This window comes from Cebidichthys violaceus, unplaced genomic scaffold (assembly GCF_023349555.1).
Source record: "Cebidichthys violaceus isolate CVI_PGR_0920_01 unplaced genomic scaffold, fCebVio1.0.p SCAF_19, whole genome shotgun sequence".
Lineage (NCBI taxonomy): Eukaryota > Metazoa > Chordata > Actinopteri > Perciformes > Stichaeidae > Cebidichthys > Cebidichthys violaceus.
In genome coordinates, this window is record NW_027176361.1 from 6,494,085 (window position 1) to 6,512,609 (window position 18,525).

At 41.6% G+C, this 18,525-nt stretch overlaps 2 protein-coding genes across 2 annotated transcripts; both read right to left on the reverse strand.

Moving 5' to 3' along the window:
- Positions 1-5,109: 5,109 nt before the first annotated feature.
- Positions 5,110-9,115, reverse strand: LOC137874905 (leucine rich adaptor protein 1-like). Its single transcript, XM_068713878.1, has 2 exons — positions 8,659-9,115; positions 5,110-6,518 (listed from the first exon to the last, which is right to left on the reverse strand). Exons 1-2 carry the CDS (start codon positions 8,875-8,877, stop codon positions 6,129-6,131), a joined length of 609 nt encoding a protein of 202 aa, XP_068569979.1. The 5' UTR covers positions 8,878-9,115; the 3' UTR covers positions 5,110-6,128.
- A 425-nt stretch (positions 9,116-9,540) lies between these two features.
- Positions 9,541-14,893, reverse strand: LOC137874607 (5,6-dihydroxyindole-2-carboxylic acid oxidase-like). The gene is made up of 7 exons (XM_068713387.1): positions 13,221-14,893; positions 12,617-12,939; positions 11,624-11,828; positions 11,335-11,502; positions 11,060-11,239; positions 10,801-10,947; positions 9,541-10,684 (listed from the first exon to the last, which is right to left on the reverse strand). Exons 1-7 carry the CDS (start codon positions 13,573-13,575, stop codon positions 10,497-10,499), a joined length of 1,566 nt encoding a protein of 521 aa, XP_068569488.1. The 5' UTR covers positions 13,576-14,893; the 3' UTR covers positions 9,541-10,496.
- Between the last annotated feature and the right edge of the window lie 3,632 nt (positions 14,894-18,525).

Consider the following 18,525-nt stretch of genomic DNA (forward strand, 5'->3'; position numbering starts at 1 on the left):
AAAACCACTGTGGAAATAATCAATGTGAGACTATCTTAAAGGGTTGTTTGTGTCCGTTTTTGATTGCATGTCTGTCTTGTTCCATAACTCATCAAACACAAGGCGAACCCACAGACAAAAAGTGCAGTACAGCTGAAATAATCACATACACTGTAACTTCCGTAAGCCTCAAAGTAACCATGATAACATGTATTTCTTTTTCATGACTCACAATTTGGCTATCAAAGAGCAAAGCAGAAGTTCAAAAGATGTGGCCGGGTCAGTGGCTTCTGTAGAAGTCCCTTTGATTCCTAATATAGTCATGGAAAGGCTTCCTGGCCCGGACAGAAAGAGAAGGGAGTGAAAAAAAGGGGGGATCAAATGGGATAGAGATTTGTTTTGTTCTCTCCTCTCTATCCGTTGAAGGTTCCTGGCTGATGTAGCCTGCTGTTTAATCTCAGCCGGCTCAACAGGCTCGGCCCGCGGTGGTGTGGTTGCAAAAAAGGCACCTAATGCAGATAGCCATCGCACACAGTCAGGGTGACTCAAACGACACAAGGGTTAAAGCTACTTTTATGATTGGTCCTACTGTACAACTGCTCATGAATTATCATCACTTTACATATTCACTCTGGTGCCCTTTACCTGCACTGTTCAGCTTATGCAAAATGTGTTATCTTAAACTTTGCTGGCTGTATGTGGAGCGAAGGTGAAATTCACTGATCTTCAGCATAAAGGTTACACTCTTTTTGTGACTAATGATGACTAAGTGGCCAATCCTTAGTTCATGGCAGAAATGGGAACACATCATAATAGGTGGTAAATATTAGCTGCGGTCACATTGCATAACTGGTTCCACCAGTTTGTGCTTTCAATACAAGATAATTTCACAACCAGCTGTTGATCGTGTCTGCGTCACAGCATTATTAAATATATAATGAATTCATTAGAACTAATTCATAGTTTTTCATTCTTCAAGGCCAAGAAGAGTTTCTTGTTTTGTTGTTCGAGACATTTGTAACTTTTTGTGTGTCGTAAGTTCTTAGGATTCGCTGCTTTCAAACTTGTGATTCATTAAGCATAGCAGATTTAAAAGCAATCAACTACAGCATATAAACAGGAAGTCATAACTGCTAAAAAAAAAACTGTTTTAGGGGCAAACAATATAGTATTTGTAAATGTAGGTATGACTTTGATTTTATATACATCTACATGTGTTTCAGAGTTAATTAGATAGTGTTTATTCAGTTTAGGGTAACTGGGAAATAAACTATGGTAACCTAACCAACTGTATTTGGTCATTTAGGGTAATGGCATTGCCATGTTGTTTTGTAATTTGAGGTATAGTGTGCTATTTTTGGCTCATTTATCAAAAGTGCTCATTACGAAAGAGATGGCGACCGCTGAGCCAGCGCTGCTAACGGTGATAACAGTGCAAACAATGGCAACAGTGGTGACAGAGCTAACTCTGTTAACCGAAGGAGACACCGGAGGGTGGGCTGTCGACTGTAAGACAACGCTGTTGGCTGGGACGGCGTTAGCAGGTTTAACATACGAGTGTAGTGCAGAGTGGAAGCCGTGAGCTAGCCAGTGGGGCACACTCTCATGCACTAAAAGGCATGCATGGCTAGCATGGTTATGTCAACAAGGCAAGGAGAAGCTTGAATAACCCACAGAGGGAGAGCAACTTTCTCTGCTCAGGTAGACCTTACTCCACTAGATAGCAAATAGATTTACATTGTATATAGAACACCTTTAAACAACATTTTGAATACACTGACCTTCATTTTGTCTGGTTGTTGGGTTAACTAAATGACAGATAGGCTGCCCTTTGCAGTCACTGGCTGGAAATGTTCTGCGTGTGCTAATCTTAGTGAACACTTCAATTATAATTCAATTAAGTTCGAAGATGTGAAGAGCTGGTGCAGCTTTCTGAGAGGCTATGTTCTCACATAGCATAGTGTAGCATCATCCCAAGCAATATAAGGTAGCCAATAATGTCTGGTAAATCCTCAGGGGTTCTAAATTAAAGTGTGGCGCTGGAATATAGACAAACCTAAGGTTCACTGAGTCGGTACAACAATTAAGACTGTAGCAATTCATTCCCAAACTCTAGAGGAAAAATGTCCCAGAAAAGAAGTCCCATGGGGTGATTTGTATTCTTTATAGCTGTAACTACGTCTGATAAATAATCAAGAACTCTTTGTGTATATGTTGATTAAAAATAACCCCATGAGTTATGAATGGAATGCCTGACCAGCTTGCAGGAGGGATTATGTTCTCAGGCTTGCCACCTCCTGTATTTGGATTGCTCAGATGTTTTCTGTGTCATGTTTACAGAAGCTTCCAAAGGGTGCTCTTTCTAAATCTCAGCCGAGCTAATTTATGAGAGCAGTGGCGGCCATTGTTAATGTTTAATATTTGCACTGACGTTAACAGCTTTGCCTCTCTTCTGCTGCTTTTGGGAGACGGTGGCTCCCAGGAGTTTAACAAGGCTCCCGAGAAGTGACTCACAGATCCACAGCTTGGCAGAAGGCCAGCCGAGAGCTCCGTCAAGACTTCATTTCCCCAAAAGGGATGTTTTCCTAACGTATACGGTAGACATATATGTCTGCCACTCACGTAATCTAACCAGAACGAGGTATACGCTTGGTTTGAAGTTGACGCTATCATCGCGTCGGCAGTGCGGAAAATCTCCTGTGAAGCACAACATTGGGGTTGTGGCTAACCTTGACATTCATTAAGCATTTTTCCTAGACGAAACAAGATATTCATGCTATGGGACAGACCTTATTAAGTTTTCCACGGCTTCATAAATCTCTCGACATGGAGCTCCTCGTGTCTGGGAATGTAATAAGGCCGACATAGTGGATCTAATGTGCTACATCCATTACAGGCATTAGCATGTTAGGATAACATGCAGGGCCATCACAAACATTTGTTCTTAAGTCAACCGTGTTGTACACAAGACGTGCACTCTCTTTAATACAGCTGTGATGTTTATATAGAGCTGTTGGAACACCAACAGAACTGTGAACCAAACCAGAGGCCCAAAGAAAGAAAAGCTAATGAAACCAGAATAAAGTAACTATATTTACTTGCTATCTGTGACTTCCTGTCTGAAGGGTCGCCTGTGTCTCTGGCTCTTTTAACCCCCCCCCCCCCCCCCAACAAAAAAACCCCCCAACTCGAGTAACCCATATCCTGTATCCTCATTTGGTAGCATGGTGACAGTCTCCCAGATACCAGGCGGTATTAGTTTCCCTTCATCTTGTGCAACAGGCCCAACCCCAGTGACTAATTTGTTAATGGATCCCTGCTGGAAGCTGCTGTCTCAACTGTGCGTGAGTGTAATTATTTGTGCTCAAGCAAAGTAACTGAAGACTAACTAAGAGAATGAAAAAGTCATTATTTGCAATGGGTTGCCAAACTCAGGGCACTGCAGCTGATTGTACCTTTGTTTGCTTTCCACAAAGCCTGGGTGTCATTCACCCACAGAATAGTGACTACAAATGCTGACAGAAGAATTTGACGAACTGAGTAACTTTCCTGGACTATAATGTAAAAATACAATGTTTTTTCTTTCACACTTTCTAAATGGGACAATTAAAAGGCAATATGTAATTACTTTTAGCTTGGAATGAGCAGAAAAGTTAATTTTCTCAAATGCGATTGGACGATTTATTGTAAGACAGCACTCGTCTTCACCACAAAGGCAGTGTGTCAAATGGGTCTCCCTTTTATGTGGAAATACACACTTAGAAGGACAGAAGAAGGCCCAAGAGGCAACTTCTGTTTAAGTGTAGTGTACCATGTAGCTCTGAGGAATTCTGACTCAGAGCCATTATAACATAAACCTGCAGAGCCTGTTCTGTGTGTCCAATTATTTCAATGCCACAAGCTCAAGTCTCAACATTTTCCCCCTGAGGGATATTAACTGAACTATCATGTCACGGTTACATTTGTGAAGACATGAAATTTAGGGAAGTTGAGAGAGTTTTATGTTTTTAATTGAATTGCTGACAAGGAGGTCGTGCTGCCATTCACAAGGCTCTTTGGTTCAGTGTGGTTCAGCTAGACAGTGAGCTTAAGCCTGCTAAAGCCTCTAGGAGGTAGAGATAAGGAAAGGCAGCATAAAACCAAATAAAGCTGCTTTGCACTTGGTGTGAGACAAAGTTACAAGTATGCTTAATGTGCCTGGATAAAGTGATTACATCTGTCTGGAACTAACTAACACTAAAAGTGTCCTTTGAGTCCAATCTTGTTATTTTGTGCATTTCATGTCATTCAGGATGACTGTAACGCGTTCAGAAAACATCCACACAACCCTTCATCCATGGCTTCATGAATGCCAATTTTAAAAGAAGATGAGATCCTAACATGAGACAGCTCTTCGGACAAAGTGAAAAAAATGACGATTAATCCAACACGGCAGCATTTCCAAAGCAAAGTCTTGCCGTCACATCCCAGTCTGAGAAACCTCTGAAGTGCTGTGCCCCATGGCCACTCATTCAACTGTAAGCCAAAGAGACCAAGCTTCTCATCTTTCCTATAATGACTTTCCCTGTATAGTCTGTCTGGAACTTCAATTATCACATGAAAGATAAGAAGCTTGTGAGATGCATTAAAAAAAATTAAAATAATATAGTGGATCATCACATATTCTGCAGGGCTGGCAATTCAATCTCCCATTTGATTGGAGTTATTTTCATATAAAGCTCAGCCAAAACGTGGCGCTCATAAGAGTTTTAGTAACATGATTCCTCGTCTATTATAATAGTTGGTATGCCATCCTGAATATTATCCTAAGTGGCATTCCTCTGCTAGTAGCTTGGGAAGTTTAAAGGGCACAAGTAAGCAACCATTTGCCAAATTTAGAATCATCATCCTCCTGGTTTTGTGTTTTAGCAAAGGAAAGTGACACGGAGGGACAGAGTTCATTAATAAGGGACATTTACCATGCCACAAAATCCCACTTCATTGTCAAGATTATTCTTAACTTAAAAAAAGTAAACCACCACAATGTTCACTTTCCATCTCATTAAGGTTCCATAACAGGATCAGGGAACTGTTTTTTCGAAAAAATTTAGAATATCACAACATTACATTGCATTAAAGACTTACACAATGTGAGCAGGAGAAAATCACAATATATTATTTCATTTCCACAACAAAATGAACAGCAACCCATAAAAACAAACATGTTTTTTCTTACAAATGCAGGCAGTGTAAAATACAAATGACAAAAAACACACAACGTTTAAAGCTAAAACAACACACCTGTGTTTGACAAGAGAACTAAAATGTGCCCACAAAGCAAACTCGTGTTCCATATGTCCAGCGTCAACAAATCTCCCATCAGGCATTAACAGGGTTTTGCCTCAGGCCTAAATTATCTATAAGACAATCAAATTGCTTTGGTTTTCAGTCAAGCATCTGTGCTTTAAATGTGCTACTAATCTCTTGAGTGCACATGCAAGTTCTACTATTGCAGACTGTGATTGAGTTTAGATTTAAGTAAAAATAGTTACAAAGCTTAACATGTATAGTAGGTAGAGCTCAGAATTTGGCATGGAAGCAAATTGCACTTGCTTTAACACTTAAACTTACCACTTTAAATAGTTAACTCACTTGCATCACTCAGCGTGAAACGTCCAATTTTCCAAGTGGCTGCTAAATCCTAATCTACTCCTTCACTTCGATCAGATGATTGGGGTTGACATTTCTACAGATAAAGAAGATTTGATGTTCAGTTCATGTTGCTACTCTTATTCACCCCGTCTTCAGTGATTTTAGTCCAAGAAGTACTCTTATCTGTGAAACTAAACTGCTGAGGTATCGGATAACTCAATAAATACAATCTTTAAATCCTAACAGAGCACCTTTTTCAACTCAATTGACCTGCATGATAAAACATTAAGACTTAAAGAACTGTTAAGATGTTTTCACTTGTGGTGTGACATTAAGTGGCAATGGTTTGACGAGGTGTGTTCAAACCACCACATAAGGACGCTGGTTTAAAAAGATAAAAAGTAGCATTAGCCATTGGAGAATATTCTGACAGCTGTGTTAATATGTCAAAGTGAAGAGCACATTTTAAAATCTTTCTTCACATATCTCAGTTGTCTCTGTAACCACTGTTTAGCTTATTATCCAAAGCAGTAGTATTCATCCGATTCCGCCCTGAGTTTCAGTGGTGATTTGCTGAAAGTATCCCCATCAATAACCGTTTTATCAACAAAACAGTCGAGATCTGTAGGTGAGGGGTCGTCCGAGAGGTCCTCTGCTAGAGTGTCCAGGTAACTACCCACGGACAGAGTATCTAGCCCGTCACTGTTGGCATCATTCAAGCTGTTGAAGCTGCTCCGCAGCGAGGTACCGTCCTGGCTGTCTGACAGGCTGTACAAGCTGCCCGTCAGGCTGCCCTCTTGGCTGGCCACGCCTCCTTTGTCTTCTATCATCCAACGGATGGACTCGATGCCCTCGTTGATGGACATAAGCTGCTGCATCAGCTTCACATCGATGGCTCGCAGATGTGCCTAAGAGTTGGAGAAAAGCATCTCGGTGAGGTCATGGTACTAAATCCAGCATTTAAGGTACAAGTTCAACATTTTGAGAAGCATATGACATGGTTTTCATCAGCAGATTGAACCTCAGCTTTTAAATCAACATGGATGCGAGAGCTGAAAGAAATTGAAATTTGAATATCTACAATTCTATAACAACTGGGCAATCTCCAACTGCGAATGAAGATCATGTGATATGAAAGAAAAGCTCCGGATACTTAATGAACTTAATGAACGTTGTGGAGAGATTTCTTCTTCAACAATTGTTAGCATTCTTACGTCCTCACATGGCCAGAACACTATGTGCTATTATGTTTAGACTATCAGGCTTTGTTGCGAACAAAGAGACTTAACTATGTGGCACCGGCACGACGACATACTACTCATGTAACAGCACATGCAGGAAACCGTTTGCCTCCAAGATTCTGAATGATATGCCCACTTTACACAGTACGGCCATTGATTTAACTCCATGCCATGACAAACCGTGCCATTGACTGGGGAGGGAAGTGGACAGCATATGGGGTCAATCAAAGGGATTCCTGTGTCACTGGGTGACTAGCAATCAGTCAGAATGAAAAATGGTGAAGGAGCAGCTGTGACAGCCTCCTACATTTAAAATGCAGGCAGATGAAGGTAAACAGGGGTGGTATAGTGCTCCAGACAGCTGGCTTTGATACAACAGCCCTTCTTTGGAGTGGATTCATGACAAGGCTTCATTTGACTCATACTGCTGCCGGTGTGTTTGTTTTGTGAGAATAACCACCCGCTTTACACACACCATGGACGACGAGCAGATGGAGTCGCATTGCTATTTAAGACCAAGCAGCGATCTCGTGTTAATAAGGTGGCACCAGAGGGTCAGTAACACAAGATGAGTTTGGGCAACACAATTAGCGCTGCATAATTTTGTCTCTGCTGGATAGTAACACGTTTAATTTGTTATATGAAACTAATAAGAGCTGATCCATAACCTTTTCTGAACTGCAAATTTCAGAGTTCATTTGCTCCTTTGATAGGCCCCTCAAGTGCTGTAAAATATAGCAAAACACAATGATGCAAAAAGTGTGTGTGTGTGTGTGTGTGTGTGTGTGTGTGTGTGTGTGTGTGTGTGTCTACCAGACGTGTGCACACCAAAACAGAGCAGTCTGATTGGATTGGAGATGAAGTTGTGATGGTAGCAAAATCATGGAAGCCCAAGATGGCCCAAATTAACAATTAGCTGTCCGACAAGAAGAGAGACCACTAATGGCATTACACGTAATTCACTTTTAAAAGTCAATGTTTTTTTTTCCTTCTTCTCGTATCAACACAATTACATGACTGTAATGACTGTCGGGTTGAAACGCATGCAAATTAAACCAAGGGCTGTTCCATTTAAAAATACAATTATAGGTCTCAATGTCTCTGTCACATAAATGTCAGCCTATCAACACAAACTCTCTGGGTGATTGGTCAGTCTGCTGACCATGATACAGCTCTACTGCATTAAACTGGGCCATCTGCTCAGGAATCCTAATAGCTTTCATGACCTGACTTAAAATGGGGGGGGGGGGGGGGGGTTTGCTAGGACTCTGGATCTTTTCCTGAGGTAAAGACGGTTTATCAACAAAGGTCCCCGCTGACTTCAGTGCGCAGGTGTGAATGGCTCTCACAGATTGGCCGGTTTCACGGTGCATTATAACACAATGAGGCTGGAACTTTGCATTTAACAACCACATGTTGATATGTAGACCTGCTTTGCATTTGAGCCCAGGCTCGACTGCCAACAAATGCGATGCATTAGAGAGAGCAATCTTTTTTTACCTGCCTGACATTAAGCCATGCATAATTAGCTGGTTTACTAATACAGTCAAGTGTATTTCCTGCTCCCATTAGCCTAATTGGAACGTTTGTGGACGAATAAACGGCTCGGACGAATGTAACGTTAAGCATTAGTGACCTAGCTTTTAATAACAAGTCGGTAAACGCTGAACTACCTAATAAAAGCTACGCTGGAGCATCTCTATTTCATTTGTGGCTATTTATCAACTGGCACACTTTCCTTACTGTAACAATTCCCCAACAGCTCGTTTATTAAACAGGATACAGAAATTAAAAAAAAGACGCTTACCATTTCTTGTTTCAGGAAAAGCATTTTGCTCTCCAGTCTTTTCAAGTCCGCATTGTTGGCATACAGTTTGCAGTTCACTAAATGCGGCACTGCAGACTTCTCGTGCACGTCGGGATGCTTTCCTGCAGCAAGAGAACGGATGAGGCTATCCGGGACCTTAAGACCCAACTTTGTCTCTATATCCTTCAAGTCAGGCAGGACGTTGTTATCCTCGTCCATTGCGGACTGTCCGAAATATCACACGTTGACACTTTTGAAGTGGAGCAAGCGGACGTGTGAAGCGCAGCGCTGTGAGTTGTCGGGGGAGACGCGCGCGAGCTACATCCAAAGAAGAGTTGGTCCAAAGTTGCAACAGGCGCTTCCCTCTCCGCGACTCTACCCGACCCGCTGACCGAATGCAGTGTCGGGGCAATGCCACTTTACACTGAGTCCACCGCACCGCTGTTACGCCGACAGACCTCCCATTCAAGCGGCGGACCAGTAGTGAGACAGTTTAACGACAACGTGCTCTGGGTAGACCCTCCCATAAGGGAGCATCCCCTGAAAGCAGACACCAGACAGGTGAAGTGACACCGGGTTGTTTTTGAAAAAAAAAAAAAAAAAAAGATTTTTTTTTTCAGGTGTTACAAATTAGGAGTTGTGAGTCCAACCGTAAGGCAAATGGCTAGACTTACTAGCCTCAATAATATGGGATACGCACTTGTAGCTTCCATTATGTGTTTCTGCAAAGTCTTTCAAATGCAGGTAAACAAGGTGAAGCAAAACCATTAATGAAAAGCAACTGAAATACCCTTTAATTAAACATGGACTCTAGAGATATCATAAGATTATATTGATTGTGTTGTGATTTGGTGAGTACATAAATATATTTCATGTTGCGTTTATCTGTTTTAATCACCCAGACAATTAAATAATTTAAATAATGTGGCACGCACCCAGATTCAACCACTTTCTGGCAAAAGTATAACTGTAAAAACAGAATGGCATTAATGAACATTTTGCATTGATTTAGTTGAAAAAAAAAAAAGACAAGAGATGCATATGGTGTGAGCACACATTTCAGAAAGGTCACCGAATTATAACAACTTTATAGACACTTTTCTTTCACCTCTTCTTTCGTTAATTACATTTTAGCTGGTCATTTGGATCAATCTTAACACATCATTTAAATACAACCCCCTCTCACCTCAAAGCATATCTCTCTTTCCAACAACGTGATGAGTTTTACAATTTGAACTCTTGCATCCCCTTGTGGGCGTTATGGATCCATTACATGGGCAGTGTATTTAATAACAATTCCTCACACTTCACCCCTATAATGGTCTACGGACAACAAACATGGTGGAACTTGTAGTTGTATATGTTTTAATTCATTTGTATTACTCCATTCCTCCACTGAATAGCAAATCTGAATCGACATTCTTTACATCTGATCACCTTTTTACTTAGTGCAATATCAAAATCTAAACTACAGGAGGCAGCATTGCTGATCCTGAAAAGTCATTTAGAGTAAAAGCCCTGACAGCACCAGTTCAGCACCACCTGCTGGCGTCACTGTCACACCAACGCTTCAGTTGGCCACGTTCTCTTTATTTAAACACATTTTTAAATATTCCCGAAAAGGAAAATTTCAAAGATCGCACTATTGCAAAGAGTATTTAGAAAGAACTGCATATATCTAAACCTTCCAATTACAAAAATGCATCCTCAATGAGTGCTTCATATCTGCAATATTTGTAACAAAACAAAAAAATACACACATCGTGCTTCAAACAACTGCATTGCTGTGTCACTGCAAAAGTAAAGGGAAGAGAGAGGCTCATGTTCAAACAACGATCTTAGACCACAGATTGGCTTTTGGCATCGTCGTAGCGCTGGTAGTGATCTCCAAGCAGAGGCTGGTGGCCCTCCATCTTGTGAGACCTGGCACGCACGGCACACGTGGTGGCAGCGAAAATGACCGCGACGAGCACGAGGGCAGCGACTATCGCCATGGTGATGACTTCAGTCATAGTGAAAGCTTGAGCTGGAGAGGCAGAAGAGGATGATTATTACCTTCGTCGTCTGGATTTATTTAAAGGCAAGATTGAAAGCAGACCCACGGAAATGTGCCAAGTGCTAGAAATCATCCGAAAGGAATACCTGGCCATTCAGCTTCGTACGAGTAACCAAGGTTTTCGGGGGCAGTCAAAAACATCTCGGCGTTAGTCACGGGGGGCCAGAAAGGCACCATGTTGTTGCCTCTGTTGTGACCAATGGGGGCATTTTCTTCGGGATATAAAGTTGAATCTGTCAAGAAATACATGAAGTTAGCCTATAAGATCACCATGTTATATATAAAGCAGTAAAATATGCAGGTTTTATAAAATAAACATCTAGAACAAGATGAAAAAAACCAAACCTGGACTGTGTCTTCTCAACCACTCATCAAATATAGCGTCGGTGTAGGTGTGCAGCAGGACGAAGATGGGGTCATTGGGGGAGAGGTGAGTCTGTCCTCCTGTCCCATTCAGGAACAGGTGGGCCAGGTTGTGGAGGCTCCTCACCACAGGGTCATAGTTCCCCTGGGGGGCGCTGTAGCCTGCCGAAACAACACGAAAAGTCATGCAAATGCAGAAACATTGCATGTCAATGTAAAAACACAGTTGGACATAAAATGTCTTTGTGGTTGCTCACCTTCAATTGTGTTTCTGAAGCTTTCGGAGGAGGTGGAGTAATAGGGCGGTGTGTCAAAAGCGTTAACCTGCAGACAGTCTGCTACATCTTGGGGCTCTGGGAGACGCTGGACCATCGGCCTGTTGACATTCCCTGCTGGGTTCCTTCTGATGGGAGACGTCTCAGTGCCTGGCAGGAGACAGGAACCAGATTAGATACACAACAGCAATTTCTTTGCACTATCACCATAAAGGGGATCACTGTAACAACATTATGAATATTTGCCAGGATGAAGAAACAATAGTCTTACTGTTGCAGATGGTTCCCAGTGTGTCGTAGTCTTCTACGCTCTCACATATGACCCTCCACTGGGAGAAGAGGGAGTTGGTGCTGAGGGAATCCATGTCAAAGCTGCTCCGGGCTCCCATCAGGTCATCTGTGCAGATGTCACATGTGCTTCCACCGATGGCAAAGTTCCAGTAGGGCAGGGCGAAGGAGGGGTCTTGCAGCATGTCCTGGTTGTTTGAAATGGAAGCATGGCTGAGTTAGTTTGTGAATGTGAAGATCTGAGTCTGTATTTTATTATGTTGCTGACAATGTATTTCCACCTCCTTCATGTGTCAATGTATATTTAGAGTGTCAATGCACAGAATACATTGGTTATCAGTTTCACACACATTGAGATTTATTTTTAAAGACAGTCAATGAAAATATCTGTTCAGAATGCATGAATACATCTGAATATTGGTTCTTTAAAAGCCTTTGGGGAAACAATTTTAGGTCCTCTAATAACTTAACAAGAAATACATAATATGTCTACACAAACAGAAAAAAAGAGAATGCACATGCAGCTAGGGGGCAGCAAACGGATAAATAAAATATGATAGATTTAGAAACTTAAGAAAACTTTCTGGAAAGAAAATACTTTTTTGGGAAATTGAATTGTGATCGCTTTTTGACTGTCTCTTGCAAAAACTCAAATTCAGTTAAATACAAAATAGATATGATTTCAATGGAGTAGGACAAGAAGCTGTGGCATTTTAGTTATATTAGTTAATGCAGTGCATCCTGACGCCCTTGCACTTTCAAATTGCATTAGTTATGGTTTCTTCAACAATACAGTTGTGGGGAAACGCATTAGTTATAATAAACGAGCTGGGAAAACGTCATGGGGGTGAACTAGGACATTAGACGGTGATATATGGGTAATTCCAAGATGTGGATAAGCAATGACCCATCACATTGTGTATATAATTACGTCAACATTACTCCAATCGTCACCCCTCTTTATACGGGATCTCACCTGCATGTCTCGCTCCAGCTGCAACAGGTGGAACCTGTGCCAAGTGACAAAACCGGGCCCCTCGTGGGAGAAGTCCACTCCCCCGAAACTGGCCTGCCCAGCACCCAGGAACGTCTTACTGACCGAGAAGTAGTGGGTCCACACGAAGTAATTGTAGATGGTGATGTTCTCGAACTGCACGGTGTTCCCGTCGGGCCCGAAGATCTCCGGATAGCGCCGCGTGGCGATCACCAGGTCGGGGTGCACCGTGCGCTTGGCCTGATCCAGCGCGTTCACGAACGCGCGCTTCTCGACAGCGCTGAGCTGCATCACGTTTCGTCTTACTGGGGGATTATGGAAGAGGGAAAGTGGATTAACTCAGCCAGGCATGCGTTAATTGGGGATCAGTTTTTAATGACTGAGAAAAGAAGTACAGAAATGCGCGTAAGAGGCCGTTTTGATCAATTCATTTTTCAATCAAATGCCCTTTTCTAACTTTCAGGGCTGTGGCTATTTCAAATACATTTAGCATGATTCATTGTGAATTAACTTAGATAAAATAACTTCAGTTAGAGTCATTATACTACAGCATGTTTATATGAATAAACAAATGGTGCGCACTCACCAACAGAAACTCGCTGGTCACAGCTGGGCCCCGTCCATCCGTGTCTGCAGCGGCCGCAGTTATAACCGCTGAAGTTTCCGTTGCACTGACAAGTGCGGTTGAAGAAACGGACCGGCCATCGTTCCCGATCGTCCCGTCCGTCGTGTGGGTACTGAGGACCGTGCGGGTGCGCGTCCGCCGCGATGGACACACACTGCCCGCGCCCCGCGCTGGAGCCGCACGGGTCGTCGTTGAGTCCGGAGGGCGATGGACAGCACTGTCCACTCCTGAGTCCTTCGGGTGTCACGCACTCTCTGGGGAACTGAGCGCTCACAAGCACCGCGCCCACAAGCACCAAACAGCAGCGCTGCCACATCTTTCCAACAACCGTTGTCAGATTTTACTCACGGCTGATTTGGAATCAGTTTTACCGACTGACGATTTACCTGTAATTATGCACTTAAACGAAGCTTTTATCCAATGTGAATCACTTTACCACACCAGGAATTATTGTCTCTGTTAATTGTCTGTGTGTATAAAACGTCCCCTTCCATGCGCCCAGGCCCCTGCTTCTACCTCCCCCCAAACCGGTGAACTGTGAGCCTTAAATACCAGATTAGCGCATGACCGGATTTTACCCCGCGTGATGCCATCACACAACATCATATTTCCTCCTGGGCAAGGCGGGAGAGAAGAGTGTGATTCCTGATGAACAGTATTATTCTTCTAAAAACTCACAGGACTTCTAACGTTGCCAGAATGAGTCCAACATTATTAAATGAGGGAAGAAGTCTGATTCATTACGAAATTCTGTCAGATTAAGACACAAATTATGATGAATTAGCAGACCTATATGAACTTTAATATGTGTACATGGACTAAGGTTTCAGCACGACTTCATCACTATATAGAAATCAATTTGTTGCCGCATTGGCACAGAAATAGATGCAGATGTGGAATTCAAATAAACTCTGTGCTGCAAGCAAGCTCAGAAATACAATATGGTTCTTGTTTATCATGATTTAGTATTTCACTTGTAAACTTTCACTTTTGTCATTTACCGAAAGCCAAATAGAAAAGCAATAAATAACCATAAATGTGTTATTTTAATACCCTGATTGTCCCTTCAACTGCAACAATAAAATGTCAGGATCTAAAAGCCTCAGAGGTTCATGCGTTTGCTCGGGTGATTATATTTCAGGTCATTTGACTTCTCAAGAAGGCCTCTCTCTTTCTCTCCACCACCTCCTTCTTTCCCCCACCCCATGGCTGCTGCTTGTGCTGCCATGAGCATGTGAGACGTGGAGGCATGAGGGCATTTACTGCACAAAAGACACCTTGTAGGAATGCATAACTCTTTCTATGATTTCTATGTTTCAAATCAAAGTGAAACAGATGCAGTTTACAATGAAAATATGTTTTGTGAATCCTATTTAAAAACAGTTTTTTAAATATTCATTTTGTAGTGGGAATATTTGTAATATTTGCGAAAGCAGGCACATTTTTAAAAGGCATTAAACATCCCCAAACATTAAAGGGTATAGTCGATAGATTTGTTATAACACTTCTATTAAGTTAGAAGACTTAAGGTTAACAAATGAGTTATTAGATGGAGCAGAGGCAGACACATCCTGACTTTTAGTCCCTAGTATCGGACAACTCCAGCAATGGATCCTCCACATCCCAGGATGCAAATCAATAGCGTCCACCTGGACGTAAAAACACCCAGCGTTCATTTAATCTGACTGTTGTATGGGTTGGCTGACACAAGGCATCCATGTTTGTTTGGTATTCAGGCCCTTTCAGTGTGGGACATGTCACAGTTAATTTGAAAACTGGCAAGATGGGAACCGGTAATTATGATAACTCCAACATGACATGAATTCAGCATTAGAGCCTTCATGCCTGGCAAATGCCCATATCTTTCAAACTCCACTTAGACAATTTAAAATTATGTTATCCATTTTTCGCCTTCTAAACCAATGCTGAAAAGATGACATCATCTGGGTTATTTTTGTATACCTGTTGTCCATGTAGAGTGGTGCTATTCTTGACGAGTAAACTGATTTACTCGTCAAGAATATGACTATAGGTGATGGTTCACCTATAGATGAACCATCAGTCAAATAATGTGAAAATTTCAGGTGAAAGCAAGTATGAAAATATGTTGCGTGTCTTACCACTCTCCGCTCCCTCTAACATGTTGTTTTTGCTTACCTTATGAACTGACTGAATTCTCCCCCTGATGGCCCCTCCAGCGTGTGCACTGTTTGTTTATTTGCTTCTGCAGGTTAAGGAGTCGGTCTGGAAACAAAAACCTTTGATTAGTTCAAATGAGCTGATGGCACCAGTGTCAAAATCATGATTTGTTTTTGGCATACTGCAACCATAACCTCAGCACATTTTTTGAGAGAGGGAAAATGATTGGCTGTTATTGTTGACACAACCTACAGCGAACCCCAGGGAGTTAGAATCTGGGGCAGGATCAGCGAGGACACTCCTTTCTAAAACCTCTAAAGTCTCTCACTCTTCCCATCATTCACTGTCATTTTTTTTTTGGGTGCATTCTTCGTTCCAACATGCATATCAGTTTTCCTCAAGGGGACCAACACCCACTAATTAGCAAACCAATGCTTCACAAATTCACCAAATGATGGTGATGGAGAGGAAAAACACAACAACAATGTCGACGCTTACACTTTAAAACCAGGACTTTGAGTAACGAGTGCAGCAGGCGATAACCAGGGAACACAAAATAAACCAGCCACTAAGACATTACTGGTAGCAGGTAAACAGCCCTATCAGATGTCCGTAAATGTTGAATCCAAACAGTGGTGGAAAATAACTCAGTGTATTTACTTAAGTACAGTACTTGACTACAATGTAGTACTTTACAAGAGTATCTATTTTACATAAACAAAAACATACAAAAAGACACAATGCAGAGGTTAAACCAAAGGTTCCCATCCTTTTTGGACTTGTGACCCCAAATAAAAAAATAGCGTCTTGTTGGGGTCATGTTTCAAATGTTTATGAGTTGTTAAAAGTTTCACCAAAGAGTGATTTGATTTCTCAGACGGTTTGATTTAAATAACTGGTCAAGGCCCAAAGAGCCAAAAGTAGCTAATATTTCACCCAAAATTTCAATATTGATGGTATGAATACACATTTATGAAGCAGAACTTAGCTTTTTCCCTATTTTCTCACAACTCCCATCATTTATCTTGTGACCGAGCCCCTGGGTTGGGAGCCACTGGACAAAAACAACCTTAGTGTATAAAAAGGAAAATAAATTCCTACAGTAAAATGCTTAATACATAGTGATTAAGTATTAATCTAATACAAAAAATACACAAAGAGTACTCTTTCCACCCCTGGTATAAAAAAAGATAGAACTTTTTGTCTTGGAAAGATGTGATGAACCCGATGCTGTCAGGATTAATAATTTGCATTTAAACTTGAAACTCAAATCATTCATATTTAAAAGTACCCCTCAGGCAAAACCCATCATAACAAAACAGCAGTTTTGTAGGAGGAGGGGAGTCTTTTTCCAATGTGATCTGACACAATGAAAGGCTAAGATTCTGAACCCAGTCACATGTGTTTCACGTTGGTTATCATTATTCCGGTTGCACGTATCGTTTCATAATTGGGGCGTGACGGCGAGGATTACACAAAGCTAGCGCTAAGCTCATTCTCATGAAGTACGCTCGAACAATACAGCCACATTCCTTATGTGTGTGCAGTTCCCATGTTCCCCTTGAGAACTAGCAGGAGACTCATTAGCGTGTCATGGGTATTATGACCATTTAGACACAAATTGTCTGGAGACTCAGTCTAGTTTTCTACAATTCTTTTAAAAACGTCAAGATGAATACTGTAATAGTTCTAATGATCAATTATTTTGACCGTAGAGTCTTATCCTGGCCTTAAATTAATTTTCTATGATTTATCATCATCTTCATGGACTTGTGGGTATTTAATAATTCAAAGAGCAATTGACCTGAAAATGCACTGCAGTGTTTTTACAGTCACATTTGAGTAGAAAAGCCATCTATTTACTGATTACGTCTGGAGGAAGTTTATCATCTCTAAAGCTAATGTGTCAACTATCTTTAACACACCAAACTGTAACCATGTACAAGAATACAACATATTGGTTCACTGTTTAGAAATCTACTGCACGACACATTCCCCTCTGTTCGCCCCGTGACCGGGACTCATCCGACTGCCATTTCATCTCCACTCACCCCCGCTACCAGTCTGCATGCGCTCACGTCAGTGCATGTGTGTGAATAAACCTTGGGCAGGATAGAGGATCATGTGAGAAGATGTGACTCGGGCTTAATGGTAATCCTTGCCTTTGGTAAAAATGGCACAGTGGGAGTCATTAGAAGGGAGCCATACAAGCGGTTCATATGTCTGTATCCCCCCCCCCCCCCCCCCCCCCCCTCTCCTCTAAGACAATGCCTGCATCTGCTTGTCATTCTCTTTCACTTTCCTATCACAGGCTGTCTTCATGCCCCTGCTTTTCCCCATGATCATTTGCTTCACAAAATATGTTTCCCTATCTGAAAGAATAAGTCACATGTGAACACAGTGTTACAGCTTGAGGCCTCTACGGTCAAATCAGTGAGAGTCTGCAGACATTCCCAGCAGTGCTTGGGTTCTTTTCACCAACCTTCGTCTTTTTAACACCGACCAAGATAGTTTCCTAACGTTAACCAACAACTTATTTACCCAAACCGTGCTCCATTCCAAACCTATCCTAAAGTGTTTGTGCCTAAACTAACACAAAGTAACCATAGCGATATCAGATGATAAAACAGAGGACATGTCATGTTTCAGAAAAACAAACATGTGAATTAATGTGCGTTTCCATCTGCTTCCGCTATGCAAATATTAGGAGTGAGGTTTGTTTCCGGCGCACTATGTCCCATTTCGCTTTATTTGACTTTTCCACCTCTGACAAGTGGAAAAACATATTTCTGATATCTTACATTTTTTGTTAAAATTTTCCACTCTGCTGAAAATGCGCCTTTAAAACAGATGGATGGAAAAGCAAATATTTTTGAGATATTGTGACATTCTGTCATTTGGACTAAAGAAGTGAGTAACCAACAGATATTGCCAATCATAGAGTAAAAAATACAGCAGGAGAATCTATTAAATTAATTTCTACAACAGAGGATGTTATCTCAGGGTCAAGTACTCCTCTTGTGATGTTTAACTAATGAATGTGTGCAGAAGATAAGGCAGGGTGAAAATGCATCTCTATTCGTTTTTGAGAGAGATGGAGCTGCTATTTGATAACAAATCATAATGA

What these genes read in the sequence shown, in the direction of transcription:
- LOC137874905 (XM_068713878.1), bottom strand. Translation starts at nt 8,877, where the DNA reads ATGGACGAGGATAACAACGTCCTGCCTGACTTGAAGGATATAGAGACA. An exon ending in TTTTCCTGAAACAAGAAATG is followed by an intron (nt 6,519 to 8,658) that starts GTAAGCGTCTTT and finishes TCCAACTCTTAG; the next exon opens with GCACATCTGCGAGCCATCGA.
- LOC137874607 (XM_068713387.1), bottom strand. Translation starts at nt 13,575, where the DNA reads ATGTGGCAGCGCTGCTGTTTGGTGCTTGTGGGCGCGGTGCTTGTGAGC. An exon ending in TGACCAGCGAGTTTCTGTTG is followed by an intron (nt 12,940 to 13,220) that starts GTGAGTGCGCAC and finishes ATAATCCCCCAG; the next exon opens with TAAGACGAAACGTGATGCAG. An exon ending in ACTGGGAACCATCTGCAACA is followed by an intron (nt 11,503 to 11,623) that starts GTAAGACTATTG and finishes GTCTCCTGCCAG; the next exon opens with GCACTGAGACGTCTCCCATC.